Source organism: Lygodium microphyllum, chromosome 20 (genome assembly GCF_053477565.2).
Source record: "Lygodium microphyllum isolate KBCC chromosome 20, Lygodium_microphyllum_v1.1.10, whole genome shotgun sequence".
Lineage (NCBI taxonomy): Eukaryota > Viridiplantae > Streptophyta > Polypodiopsida > Schizaeales > Lygodiaceae > Lygodium > Lygodium microphyllum.
In genome coordinates, this window is record NC_141154.1 from 14,093,445 (window position 1) to 14,108,656 (window position 15,212).

Consider the following 15,212-nt stretch of genomic DNA (forward strand, 5'->3'; position numbering starts at 1 on the left):
TCATTTCCTGAAGAGGACATGGACCTCAAGAAAACCACCTCTTTGCATGTCGGGTCCAACAAGATAGTTCTTTCGATTTCCTAACATTATTTCATTTTTCTCTACTTGAGTTTATTTTACGAGCACTTACATATACTCACCCATCTAACATACATTGCTAATTTCAACATCTACATCAACATGTTATTTTCATGCTTTTCCTTTTGGCCAAGCATTTCCTGAAGAGGACATGGACCTCAAGAAAACCACCTCTTTGCATGTCGGGACTCAAGTCCAACAAGAATCTGGAACTATTGGAAGGCTATTGTTATATGGTTTGAAACTTTAAGATCCATACCCCTCAATTGAAATCTTTAAACGTGTGTGTGGCCTCAAATATTTAGCCACAAATTCATCCACTGCTCCAGATTTAAAACTTATGAAACTATACCCATGGTTGTCCATCAAACTACATATTTTATATGCCATTAAAAGTTCGTTAGTCCATCTCTAGAGACTAATTTTCATGATGCAGGTTGAGAGCTTGGACATTTCACCGAAGAAATGTCGCAAAGCTAAAATGACTCTGTCCAAATCCAAAATGTTCCGAAAGCTAGCCTCTACCAAAACCTCTGCATGTTAGATGATACTTGCCTATCAATTGCCACTAAACTTAGCACACATATGGAATCACGAAGCCAAAAAGCAAAAAACTTGGTTTACGAGAGGGATCAATCACGGGTAGATTTGCTTATACATCACAATGGCATTGCAAGTTGATACAGAATGCAAACAAGGGTGCACAATCACACGCAAGAGCATTGTCTTTTTTTCTATGCACACACGTGATATATATATATATATATATATATATATATATATATAGGGAGAGAGAGAGAGAGAGAGAGCGCTTTCACTGTGATTTTCTAAAGATAAACTCTTCTTTCTCGAAATGTAAGATATCCACACATTTCTAGGCTAAGTAGACCACTTCCCTGAAGTTAACAATGGGTAATATTTTTTGGCAATGCTAACAAACAGCATGCTTGCCTACATACATAAAATCAGAAGAAAATTATGCTTTCATCGTCAAAATTTGATTGAGGTTTGCCAGTTTCTTCCACAGTTTGCATCTCTGAATCTAAAATTGTGAGCTGTGAATTCACCCAAGCTGGAGTCGACCTTCCAAGCCATAACACCTCTCCAGTTGACTTGTTTCTGAAATCTGGGTGTTTGGGACTTTTCTGCATGTAGGAAAAACAATTGAGGATGGATAATTACACAAGTATTATGTAAGTTTAGTGAAGGCAATGCTAAATCTATGAGGCACATGCTTTAGGAGAAACCAAGAGCCACCTTTGAATCCCTGTTGTCCCACCACTCAGATGGATTTGCAAAAAAAGCTTGCCACAACTTTTCCACCTCTGGATCAACAGCAAAGTGCAGAATATCTTCAATTAGCAAAAACAAAAATGATGGGTAAAATCTAAACAAAGCAATTAACAGAGAGCAACCCCATGGAGCACCACAAGCTCCTTCAACTTCCATCTGCAGATGCACATGCAAAATGAGTCACCTTCAAACCAACTTTTTAAACATGTTTCACTATATGAGATCTTTGTCATTTTGTAGTTTGATATGCACTACATAAATCGGTCTTAAGGTAGCTGAAAATGATGTTTGTTGTATTTCCTACATTTTTAATTTCTAAAATCTTGCTAGTTTCAAACTTGGACTGAATTGGCCATTTTACCGAATCAGAATCTTTTTTGGACCTGAATTTTTTTGAGCTGAGTGGCCGTCCAGGTCCAAAACTCTCACAGAATCAGAATCTCACTATTCAATGTCTCTCTTTCATTCCTTCGTGTGTATGTTACTTGATAGCCGCACCGGGTCATTTAAAAAATCATTCTACCACTGGGTATCAAGGCAGAATTTAAAAAAAACACAAATCCGGATGGATACACAAGGCCTGTGCCTGCCCACTGCACAAAAAAAACATATTACTATATGGCATGTGGTGAATAGTTCCAAATTTCATACTGCATGGACAGGAATTGAGTGGGCACATACTACACTGTAAGTCCAAGAGGATTCTGTGTCTCCAAATTACCGTTTATACTCGATTTCTAAGAAATAGATGGTGGAAATTGAGTTTTGACTTCCCACCTATGCAAATGCCTTAAAATACTGAGCTAGACAATGGTTCTGTTGCCATATACTGGGCACTTTTACTGTAAAGAGAGGTCCCTTAAGAGGGTTATGACAGCCAAGTCCCATTAATAGGACTCAAGGCCGGTATGCGCATCATTATATGATCACCACTCTTGGACTCTTGGCACGTAGGCTAACACATCCACACATTGTGACAGTGGCTGAGAGATCCTGGTATGGAACGCCAACTCGGGGCTGCTAGCTCCCAGGCTTCAGGGCGAGCCCATTTGGCTCTATGGTGGATGTCCACTTCTTTTATGTTCTTTGTCGTGGATGTGACTGGTGTGATATCTCACGGGCAGGTTGGATCCTAGGGATATGTTTCAGATGTCCTTCATGTTAGGGATGTGGACAGCAATAGAGTGCTGAGGAAACATAATCCAATGAAGAATGAATGGAAGGAGGTAAGTAAATGCCCATGGGCCACAGCATACCCTATTTATAGGGGACTTTGGAGAATTTATCCTACCATGTGAAATATGTGCCAATAAACAGGAATAAACACATTCTCTGCATGCTTGATCTCCATCCTCAAGAGAGAGGACACCAGCTGCATCTCTATGTTGGACAAGATGCAAAGGTGCAGCCACCATGTCATGGTTGAGGCATCCAAGGCTCCCATCTAGATAGAACCTATAGATCTTCGGTAATCAATAGGTGAGATGGCAGCTCGAGGCCAACCACCCCATCAAAGGAAGATAAAGAATGCAAAGGCTATCCCCCCCCTTGAAAGAGATAGGGCATCCGAAAACTCAAGAATCACCACCTCTTGATGAGTGCTTGACGAAGAGGGAATGGCTGATGAAAGTGCAAAAGAAGGTATCTAGGCCTGCGGTGGGACAAAGCCCTAGTAGCTCCTAGAGATATCCTTTCGAATCTAACTAGAAGAGAGATGGGAGGAAGGCATAGCATGAATCCACTCAGCAGAGAGGGATATCATAGGCGATCTCGTCGATGCCCTCATGGGAGAGGATGTCCATGAAGTCATGCTAGAGAGTGGGAATGTGCAACTCTTATGGAGCCATGGGTGGGTGACAACCTCAGCCTCTCAATGGCGGCTGGAGCAGCCTCTGTAACTGAAGATGGTGGTGAATAGCCACTGTCTCTGAATGGAGAGCAGACTGCAGAGCCCAAGGTGATGGCAAACAACCATTGTCTTGATGGAGCGGACTGCAAAGTCAAGGGTCGTGGAAGCCGTTGAGTCATAGGCTAGGTGGAGGAAACCTCTCTCACTTGTCGGGGTGGTCTCCACAAGAGCCTATTGCATCATGAGGTCTTAGAGCCCCCCTTTGCTCTTTCAAGGACTTGATGTTTAGGGTTTAGAGAGAAGGGAAGAAAGAGACTGATATAAACATAGAAGAGAGAAGGAAAGAACGGCATTGAATGCTGAATACAATGTGGACTGATCAGTCCCTACATGCATGCCAAAGAGTCGGTGATGGCATAGAGAATGCACCGGATGATAGAGTGCCATGGGATAACGAAGAGTGCTTAAAATCATCCAAAAGAATGCCAAAACCTATAGTGTAGCATTGAGCGTCAACATCTCCAGCCCAATGTGAGTCACTCCATCATGCTAGAGTGGCCTCCTCTCCATAGATGATTGCATACGATCCAGTCCCCTGTAGATAGTGCAAGACGAGCAAAGTGGCTCTCAAGTGAGCCTACAAAGGAGTCTTCATAAGAGAAAAAGAAAAGTATCACAACATAGGAGAAGTTTAGCCTCATATGAATGAGCCAAAAAGTCATAGTATCTAGTGGCATCTAGAGGGGGATTTCCTATGAGAGAAAATTTGGACTCTCAATCCATGGGGGAAGATATGGGCTTACACTAATCCATACCAAACTTCAAAAGAAGCTCAAAGATTATCTATGCTATGAGATGAAAATGCACCGTGTCATCGAGTAGAACTCAAGATGGAGGGAAAAATGGATGATGCCCAAATCGGTCACATCAAACCCCTGGCAAAGTATCGCTTGCATCCAATCCACATAAAGGATAACCAAGACACATCGCTAACCTCATATCCATTTGTTCAACCAAATAGAGTGCCATCTATGAATGGTAGACATGGTCCTCCATTATACGCACAAGGAAGCTTGGAGGCTGATCTATCTCCTCTTGCACAATGCCATTCAAAAAGCCGGACTCACATCCATCTAGAGAACAAGCCAATGATGAAGGGTTGTGTCATGAGGACATGTATTTTTGAAACCTCACTTAACATGTGGATTAATTTTTAATCACATGATTAAGTGAATGTTGCACATGTGAGGTGCAACTGGGGTTAAAGTAAATTTACAAGCCCGGGACCCAAAGAAATCACGGCATGTCAAAGGCAAAAGTTGCTATAAGTTATGCCACACAGGTAGTTAGTGGTATCTGGTGATGTTGTGCTAAGAAATGCACTTAGCCACTTAAACAGCCCCAAAACATGCTTATTTTAGGCTTATTTTAGCCAAAACCCTAAAACGGGGAGCGGATCGAGAAAGTTAAGTGGGAGAGGATCTAGAACCCTAATTTTCTATAAATTGGCAGCCAGCCCTCCACTCTTTCACAATCTCATTTTTGCAGGTTTTAGGTGTTACCAGCTTGCTGCCCACACCCCGGTCACAGAGGACATCTCAGCCCTTGCTGTCCATCACTGTTCCCTATAGTTTGGCGCCTGTTTCCAGCCCTCCACATGTTGATTGCTGTTGTTTCTCCCTGGCAACTGACTGCTGTTCATCTGTACTGCTATCGTACAGCCTGCCACCCCAGTAAACTGCTGCGTTTGCAGGCTCCAGCTGCCGCCTTGATAGTTTTATCTCTCCTGTCTGTAGTCGTTGCAGTCTTTCTCTCTCCTGCAAGCTGTCCTGCCTACGTTTTTAATCTTTCTCTCTCCTGCAGGCTCCGTTTTTTATCTTTCTCTCTCCTGCAAGCTCCGTTTTTAGTCTCTCTCTCTCTCCTCACTACTGTCTGCATCAGATCCAGCTTCTCACTGCTGCGTTTGCTGGTGTTCGACATCCAAAGGCTGCCTTGCTGCGATTCGGGATCCGTTCAGAGTACGATACACTCTCCAGCTCATTACCCCTGCCCTGATCCTAGATATATAGGAGTTTGAGGTTCAATATTCATTCATTGCATAGTGTGTTTGCTGCATAAGCATTGTATTATTAGTAGTTATATCATTTCATTTATTCACTGCGTTCATTGTCTCTGAGTTACTCTAACCCTAACCCTAACTGTGTTCTTTTTATCAGTCTGTGCTTTGTCGTACAGTTTTTGTTTATGTGTCTGTGTTAGGGTATTTTTCTTTACAGGTGCCAATTGTTGGCCTGGGTCATTCATTTGGACATAAGTGTCAGTTAATGACACTAGAGAAGGGCATTTAATGGTACCTAATGCCAATCTGATGGTCAAAGATGACGCAAAGACACTCGGGAATGGAAGTTGCCTAGCCAATTTAATTATTGGCTAGCCAGATTATTTTTCAGGACACCGAAATAATTATTAGATTAATTTTCAGTATTTAAAGACTGAAAATTATTATTTAATTATGAAAAATGCTAAAAAAACCATTTGGGAAGGCTGTCACTTGTCAAAATTGCCCATGCAAGACTGAAAAACGTCTTTAGAGACTGAAGAGAGGCATTTTTATGATGCAACGTCCAAGAGAGAGAGAAGTAGAGGCTGTTGGTTTGAATTGCAACCATTGGAGGACCTTCTAAGGCACCCAGGGAAAGAAGAATACCAATCGATAACAGCTTTCCCTCTCATCTCCCAACCATTTCACAACCTTGCTCCGACGATCTCAGCATTTGGACCCTCGGAAGCTGAGAAATTTCAGATTTCTCTGTTGTTGTAAACCCTAATCTACAGTAGAAATTAGGGTTTAGCAACCGCCTCGAGAAGTGTGCCAAAAATTAGAAACTCCAAGACTTGAATTCAACAGGGCTGAAGCTGTTTTATAGCCAATTCAAGTGGAGGGACCAACAAATAATTGAATTTGGGGCATTTTCAGCCCTCAAAGCGGGTGAAGGCCAATTGTTTTCCTGAAATCAAGGGGAAAATCTGATTGAAAACTTGCTGGTGATTTTGAACAAGAGGAGTTGGAATAGCGAAAGGGATTGGGAGAATCCCATTGTAAATCAACTTCTTCTTCAATAAAGCTAAAGAAATACCGAAAGGAGCGCCAATTTTGGGGCCAATCGGGTGTGTCTTGTCCAAGATCAATAGGTAAATTTGTATTTTCAGATTTGCATTAATTGTTTGCTGCCCACGAAAGGAAGGCTGGTTACAGGAAGCAAGAGCAAAGATAGCTCCAATAGTAGACAGCCATGCCATCAAAGCTTCACTAGACAAAGAGGGTTTCCCCTCATCAAAGAAAGAAAGATGCCCCTCAAGCAACTTAGCACAAAGAGGATTGTTGCCAAGGAATTTGCAAAGAGATGACAACATGAAATAATATAGGCTAGCAAGTGTGTGGCATTTTTTGTTTGCAAGTAAAATGTGGCTGATTATATTACTTTTTAAAAAAACTAATTACAACGGAGTGCTCATGCTCAACAGACTAGCTAGAGCTGATGAAAGTCACAAATACATCATGTATACAAGCTTCTCAGGGCGGTCTGGGGGGGATGGGGGCAAGAAGCCATGGAGGGGGGGGTGTATCGCCATCTAGGGCTGTCTGTCTACATCACAAACAACAGGTCCTAGCCGCCCCAAGTGCGCATAAAATAACATCGGAGCTCCTAACGAGCCCTGGACTCGCCCTGCACTTGATCCCATCGGCCGCAGAGGGAGTGGATGATGGAGGTCGAGAACTCTGTTAAGGTCACTTGTACTGAAAGTCTCTCTCCGCCGAAAGCCTCCTGACACCGCGCCTTCCAAATATGCCAACCAGTAAGACTCCCTATGATCTCCCATACCTCAGAGCAGTTTGTTGTGGGCTCCAGTACCTGGCGGACGGGTAGAGCCTCTAAGCCAACCACTGTGCAGCACGATCCTGCCTCGATAATGAATATTGTGTCCTGCATCTCGGCCTCATACAGAAGGTGATGGCTCTGGCTGCCTGCCAGCAGAAAGCTCCCCATGAGATACATCCAAGGCTGGGTGCTATACGACGAAGGATGCGGCATGCTCCTCTCCACACGAGTTGCGCCGCCTCACACGACCAAAGGCAGTGCTTTGGGGTTTCCAAAGGCTACTGTGTGCAACGCTTACAACCTCCCTCCTACATCTCGGCAAGCTAGCTTTCCACCGCCAAGCGTCCATGTGCCACCAGTCATAACAAATATAATACCCTCATCGGTCTCCAGCTATCCCATAGGGGGCGTCAGAAGGTCCATCGGAAAGGTTCTGTGATGCTGTGCTTCACCCAGTACCTACTACGTGACGGCGCCCAATCTATATCCTCTTGCATTAGTACGTGTCTGCCAATCCTGGCGGTGTACTCCAAGAACCTCAGTGGCTTCTCGACAACCGCAATGGCCGGCCACAGCCACTCTCTCGTATCCCACTCCGGCTCATCAAGTGGCTTGCCCTCCCAGCTCCAGAGGAGCCACTCCCTAAGCTCCTGCCAAAAGACAAAAGGGTCCAGTCGCCATGTCTTCCCCTGAAGGCCAATCACCCGGATCTTCTTCCATGAAAAGACAACTATCCCCTCATCCTACTGCCCTCTGTCAAGAGCCAGACGCCCCCCCTCCTATATAGTGAAGAAGGTCCCAGGTGGAGTGCGGCCCACTCTACCTGCCACTTGTAGGGGAATGCATGCTAGTGAAAACCTAGCGGCCCATACCTCCGCGGGCTCTATCGGCTCTCATATCGGGGGAGCAAGCTACTCCTAAGAAATTTCTACATCTATCTCCCTTCTCAGCTCCATTGCTCTGGCAGGCTGATACTCAATGCAACACCTCCTCATCCACCATCCTATATACCTCCTACCATATCCTGATGATACGAGCCAGGCCAGCCTCCCAACCAGCCCACTAGATGCGGGGGCACTCGCCAATCTGTGCCCCTTCCCGATCCCTGACTTGGGGGTTCCAGATCACTGGCTGGTAGTCTATCTTCTCCTAGCAGCCTGGGAGGTTCTGGATTAGGGCCTTACGGAGGCCTTGGCACACGCAGAGCAAGATGCATAAGAAAGGTGATGTGGGCTGACGTGAAGATCCATCTCAAGGACGGTCTCCACTCACCGTCAAGCCTCAGTCTACAATCCTAAAGACCCTCCTGCAATAGGACCTTCCAGGTCTCCCCTGCCGGTGTGAGGCCACGGAAAACTAGCTTGCCCAAGAGGGCCATACTCTAATACTCTGGGTCTATGATCCCAAGCCCTTCCTCTGACCGATGCCATATGATGATCGCCCATGCCACCTTGGCCCTGAAATCCCTCGAGCTGTCTGACTCGGACCAAAGAAAGTTCCACACTAGGTGGTGAAGCTGCACTATGCAGGATGAGGAGAAGCACCAACACGAGGCGATGTACCAGGCCGTCGCTAGGAGGACCTGGTTAACCACCAAGGCTTGGCCGGCTAGTGAGAGGCGAGCCGTGCTCCAGTAGGTCAGCTTCCTCCGAATAGAATCAAGGACTGGAAGAAATTGTTGGGCGGGAGTGATGTCGAGTCGCATCTGAAATCCTAGGTACCAGACAGTTTGCCCTCTACTCACCCATCTAAATCCCAGGTGGACGTCCCACTCCATGCTAGAGTCCGGGTGTTTGTAAGGAAACCAACCGACTTTCACCAGTTGATTTTTTCTCCCGCTGCAGAACAGAACACCTCAAGAGCCACCCTCACTCTCTCCAACATCAACTCATCATCCTCTATATAGAGTGTTGTATCATCTGTATACTCAACTTAGTCTCCTCTCTCACTGAATGTCGGAGGCCACGTAGTCCGCTCACACATGACCTGAGGAAGTGAGACATCGCCTCTGCAAAGAGTAAAAATAGGTACGGGGCCAGGAGGCAACCCTGCTTGACTGATCTCTCCAGCCGAAACTCCTTTCCTCACCTACCATCTATGAGAACCCTGTTGGTGGCCAATCTGTAAAGTGCGGAGACCCCACGAATCCAAGCGTGGGGGAATCCTAATCTCACCATGGTGCCCTCTAGGAAATCCCAGTCCACCCTGTCATAAGCTTTCTCGAAATCCAAGAGTAGTATGGCCAGTCTCTGCCCCTTGTGCTGAGCCCACTCTGTCGCCTCAAAGAAGATGAATACATTGTCTAGGATGCTCCTATCCTGGACAAAGCCTGTCTGTGTCATGGATGATATCAAGAAGTACGGAGCGTAGTCATCTACCAATCATCTTTACCAGTGCCTTATAGGCCACTGACAATAAGGTAATCGTTCTCCGTTGGGAAAGCTCCAACCGGTCTCCCTCTTTTGGGAGAAGACTGATAAGGCCTGCCAAAAGACTCCCAAGCATCTGTCCTGAAATGAAAATCTCCTGGAAGGCCATCAGTAGCGGGTCCTTCACCACTTCCTAGTAGGTAGTGACTCCCTGCACATCATGTCTCCCTTCCGCGCCCAGAAAGCTGTTGAGCTACGGAAAGAGAACTCCGAGCGCCTATCCTCTGAGCCAGCAACGGCTGCTCGCACGCGCACCTCCTATGTGTGGAGGGTGGGATCCCCTAGTGCCTCCTGTAATAATCTGTGCGTATCTGCAAGGTCCTGCCGGAGTGCTCTCTCCTCCTAGCTCTATTGCCTAGCCTGTATGGCTGCCTCTTGGCAGATTCTGCTCGACTCGGCTAGGACCTCTGCAACCTCCTCTGGAATCCGGTCCCTGTTGCCCCTCCCTGATCCAAATCTACTCTATCTGTCTCATCACCTCCTCCCTCCTATAGATTGAGTGAAGGATCCGATAGGATCGTGTGTCTAGGGCAGATGCTGGGGGATCTAGTGTCAGGAGAACCGGGCAACAATCGGACAACGTGGTGCCCGCCAACTGCCCAATTTGGCCTCCACGAGAGCCTCCCCACTCTCCCACATAAAACCTGTCCAACCACTCTACCAAGACTCCACCTAGCCGCATGTATCCCCAAGAGAAGTCCAACAACCTCTCCCTCCTATGGAAGGCAGAGTCTCTCCAAGCATCGTGTGCTCCTATTGCCAGTAGAAAGACCTTCCATGCCTCTTACTCCTACCAAACCATGCCCTAGTAGTTTCTGCCTCTACCCTGCTGGTTCTCCAAAGCCTCCAAGTTGTTAAAGTCTCCTTCAACGATCCAGGAGTCCACCTCTGGAAGTCCATCCACGATCTCCACCCAGAACCTGCTGCGTGCTCTAACCTCCATAGGGGCATAGACATTGAGGACTCCAAGCCACAAGTCCCCAATATCCCATCTGATCCATAGAACCATAGAGACAGGGAACGCCCGTTCCAGCGTATAGGAACGGATTAACACGTTCCGAGAGGTACGAGCCCACGAAACGCTGGCGAAACGTTTCCTCCCATTCCCTGGCCCGTTCCTGCCCGTTTCTTGGCCGTTCCCTGTTTGGAATGGCCGTTCCAGTAAGGTAATTTTTAAATTTAAAAAAAAAAACAGTCACCCGCTACTCCCGCCTGTCACCCGCTACTCTCTCGCCTGTCGCCCGTCCACCTATACGTAGTCGTGACTCACCTGCATCTTGCGCCTGTCACCCGCGAGCTTCTCCAGACTCCCACATATCGCCCGCCTTCTCCCGCCTGTCACCCGCTGCTCCGCCTACTCCCGCTTCACTCACCTGCTCCGCCTGCCACACCTACCTCGCCAAGGCCGTGTCTACTTCTGTCCACCTGACTCTCCCACCTGCCTCTCCCCCCCTACGTCACGTGCGGCACACGGTACACCTCTATTGATTGCTTGGCCGGACTCCCGCCCGCGATTAGATGAGGTTTGAGGAATCTAGATTCTCGATACTCATGTTGAAATTTTGGCCGAAATTTCTGCAATTTCATTGGACTTTCAACTTTGGTTGAAATTTCTGCAATTTCATTGAACTTTGACACATGGATGTTGAAATGTTGGCTGAAAATTTCTGTAATTTCATTGAAGTTTACTGATTATTTGTCACTTCTATATAGATGGCAGCATTGACATCTATGGGATCTTCATCATCCTTGGCAGGTACTTCGTCAACAACTGGACGAAGTCGAAGCACTACTTGGTCATGGTGGGATGAGGCAGATGCAGGGGTGCCATTGAGAGGTGGAGGGGCTCGCCCTTGGAAATGCAAACTTTGCCCTTATGCTCGCACTAGTGGGGCTGATAAAGTGAGAGCCCATCTTCTACATGAGGAGGGGAAAGAGGTGCGTTTTTGCACCAATGTATCAATTGAGAAAAGGCAACAATTACTTGACCGCATAGCTACTTCTATGGGGAATTCACATGCCAGGAGGACACCAAATATAGCAGTGGATCCAACAACATGGACTCCCAAGGCCAGCACGGCATGGTGCTTCATGCAGAAGACCACCAGGATTAGTGGCTACGCAGCCTTCTCGTGGACCATCAATGGCAACAAGTCATGGTGTTAAACAGAGTTCATTGCACACTTCATGGGAACCAAAGAAAAACGAGGAAACAGATGCAGCAGTGGCACGCCTTTTTTACCATGACCATATTGCATTCAAATCAGCCAGGTCACCTTATTTTTTAAATATGGTGACAAAGATTGCAGAGTATGGATCCACATATAAGCCCCCTTCATCAGAAACTATCAAGACTACATTGCTTCAAAAGGAGAAAGTAGCCATAGAGATTGCAACAGCAAATATTCGCAATCAATGGGCAAGAAATGGAGTGACATTGATAGCAAATGGATGGAGTGACACACGCCATAGGTCCATACATGGTGTTGTTGCATATTCTCGTGGAGATGTATACTTCATTGTAGTCATGATGCTTCAGAGACTGGAAAGAGTGCAGATGTATTGGCATCCGAGTGGTGCGAGGCAGTGCAGACTGTTGGGGCAGAAAATGTAGTGCAGTTTGTGGCAGATGGTGAACCTACAAAGGGCAGCAAGAAACATTTTAATGGCAATGTATCCACATATCACCTTTAGTCCATGCATGGCGCATTGCTTGAATGACTTGTTGAAGGATATTGGGGACTTGCCATGGATTGCATCTCTTGTTGCGAAAGGCAACAAGATTATCACATTTATATGTAATCATCAGTACTTGTATGCTGAGTTTCGCAAGAGAAGTGACAAAGAACTTCTTAAATTCTCGGATACACGATTTGCATATAACTTTCTTATGCTTGGTCGATTGCACTATTGCAAAGGTGCAATTAGGAAGCTATTTACTAGTGATGAGTATGAAAATTGGACTAGGACTGCCACTGCTACTGCTGTGTTATGTAATGCATATGTTTCTGATAGAGATTTTTGGGATGGTTAATCGCACCAACCAAATGGTTGATCCTATTATGCACATGTTGAGGCTTGCAAATGGCATGGTTCCATGCATTGGGAAGATCTATGAAGGTATGGATCGCATGATTGAGAGGTTGGAGAGTTTGGAACCAAATGCAGATAGGTATGAGCAGATCAAGGAGTTATGCATCAGCAGATGGAATGAGTATGACTCTCCTATGCATGGTACAACATATGTGCTTGATCGTGAGTTTCAAGGAAAGATGCAAGAAAGAGACCTTGAGGTGGTCAAGGCTTGAAACACATTGCTTGCAAGGCTTTATCCTAGCCATGAAATGCAACACAAAATTAAAAATCAGCTCTCTGTATATCGGCAAACATTAGGGATGTTTGGTACAGAGGATGCACTAGAGGACAGGACAAATATTGGGGCTGCTTTATGGTGGGAGGACTACGGGGCAGAAGCTCCAGAGTTGCAGAGTTTGGCTATTCGTATTCTTAGCCAAACAATTAGCTCTTCTTGTTTAGAGTAACTATGGAGCTCATTCAATCACATTCACTCAAAGAAGAGAAATCATCTTGGTACAATGAAGACAAATGACCGAGTTTATGTGAGCTCCAATCTTCGCTTGCTAGCTCGTACATCAGTTGTAAAGGCTGATTCTTTTATATGTTGGGAAAAAGATGACGATGATGATGATGGTGATGGTGATGGTGATGGTGATGGGCAGGATGTTGTTCAGCAGGATGAGCATCCAGGCACAGTGGAGCCATCTTCCATGAATCAGAGCACTTAGTAGCTAGCCTTTTGGAACTTTAGAGTATTGACTTGGAAATTGGAGCTCTTGTAACTTGGATCTTTACTATTTAGGCTTTAAAGTTTAGTGCATATTTTGTGTTTTTGCAATGCACACTTGTTGCCAGTTGGACTTATGCAACATTGTTGATTACAATGTTGAATTATGAATGTGACAATCCATTGCTGGTTACAATGTTTTGAATCTTTATTATTGTTGAAACTTGATTATTATGTCTCTAGAGTCTAATTTCATGAATTATGGTTGATATGATCTCTCTCTCTAGATTCTAAGACAAGTGTTGACTCTCTCTCTCTCTCTTTTTTTTTTCGTAAACTCTCTCTCTCTCTCTCTCTCTCTCTCTCTCTCTCTATACACACACACACACACACACACACACCGTTCCCTCCGTTCCCGTTTCCCGTTCCTGGTAACTATGCATAGAACCCTCCCTGCCACTATTGTCTCGTGGTCTCGTACACAAGGGGTGAGACTTGGGCCAATAGAGATGCATATGCCTCCACTCCTGCCGTGGGCACCTATGGCGTGCTCCCAATACATGTGTGAGCTGCTCGGGAGTACCTTCCCTACCCGTTGGGCCTGGGTGGAAGTAAGCTTGTGCTCCTGTAAAAAAAAGATGTCAATCCGTCCGACAAGGGCAGCCTACAACTCCTGCCGAACAATCAACTTCCTGGAATCACATGCTCCACTGTAGTGAAGACTATTCACATTCCAGGATGCAATGTGTAAGCTCATGGGGGAACCTACGACTTATCGAACATGCAATTGTTCTGTGTGGAGACTGTTGATGAGGAGAAAAAGCTATGGGGCATGCAAGTACGCTTTGCCTCGGGTCCGGACGGCAAACTCCAGTCCCCATGGTGGCCCTTGACCGGACCATAGGAGTGATAGATGCTCCAAGTGGTACTATCAAGGCATCTATCAACCATACACTGGTAGAAACAGGCCGCCTATGCCAGGTGCCACTCCACATCCCTCGGAGCTTTCCAATATGGAGGGGCTCGAAAGATAATACTGAAGTGTGAGACCTCGACACCAGCCCACCAGTTAATGTCCATCATGCAACCACGCCACTGCTGTGCAAACAGTGCTAGTCCTTCTCCCATCCACTGGGAGATGTGGTCCGCCACCTGACTCTTCAACTCCTCTATCTGTGTCGTCCAATCCCCTGAGTGAGAGAACTGAAGAAAAAAAGCATAGTTTGGTCCATCTGATGGTGCTAGCAGATGGACCTTGCTCCTCCTTGACTTACGGACCACGAAGATCCCCACCTCTAGAGGTAGTGGAAACTCTCCGCGCTCCACAACTCTCAGATAGGACCATGGGCCACTGCGGAAGAACTCTTGTGGCAACAATTATCCCTGTCTCGAGAAAGTGTGACGGGTGCCAAAGGCAGATGAGCCGGTGGCTATGTGGGAGGGAAAAAACTGCTGGTGCAAGGAGGATGTAGACATGTGTGGCTCATCACCTCCTGTGGGAGGAGGGGGGTTGGGTTTGTGGTGGGGAATCACCTGAACCGGGTGCGGATCAAGGGGGCGCTCAGCAAGAGAGGTGGTGGGGGAAAGAGGATTGAGGGATGGTTAGGGGTACGTTGGGAGGGGAGGGGGGGGCTGGGGACGCGCAGAGAGGGGGGGGCTGTGGGATCTCAGGTGAGGTAGTCTATGGCATGGATGGTGTCTATGGGGGACTGCGATCCTGCCAGGCGGGGGGGGGGGGGGTGGGGGGGGGAGGGGGGACTGCGGAGTGCTCTGCACAGGGAGCGTCACTCGCCCTCCTGCTCCCTACTGGTCAAGGCTGCGTCTGAGGAGCTAGCCGCGGTCCCCCCTACCGTCTCCCTCTCTGTCGTCTCTAGACT

General features: G+C 46.7%; 1 protein-coding gene across 2 annotated transcripts in view; it reads right to left on the minus strand.

The window, feature by feature from the left end:
- Positions 1-693: 693 nt before the first annotated feature.
- LOC148018694 (protein OSB2, chloroplastic-like) overlaps positions 694-15,212 on the minus strand; it is a 119,377-nt gene continuing 104,858 nt past the window's right edge. For both annotated transcript variants that reach the window (XM_087661106.1, XM_087661104.1), the window contains exons 6-7: positions 1,336-1,403; positions 694-1,223 (exon numbers count right to left, since the gene is read on the minus strand). In XM_087661106.1, the coding sequence (XP_087517232.1) occupies positions 1,044-1,223; positions 1,336-1,403 (248 nt within the window). In that variant the 3' untranslated portion in view covers positions 694-1,043. The remainder of the gene's footprint in view (positions 1,224-1,335; positions 1,404-15,212) is intronic.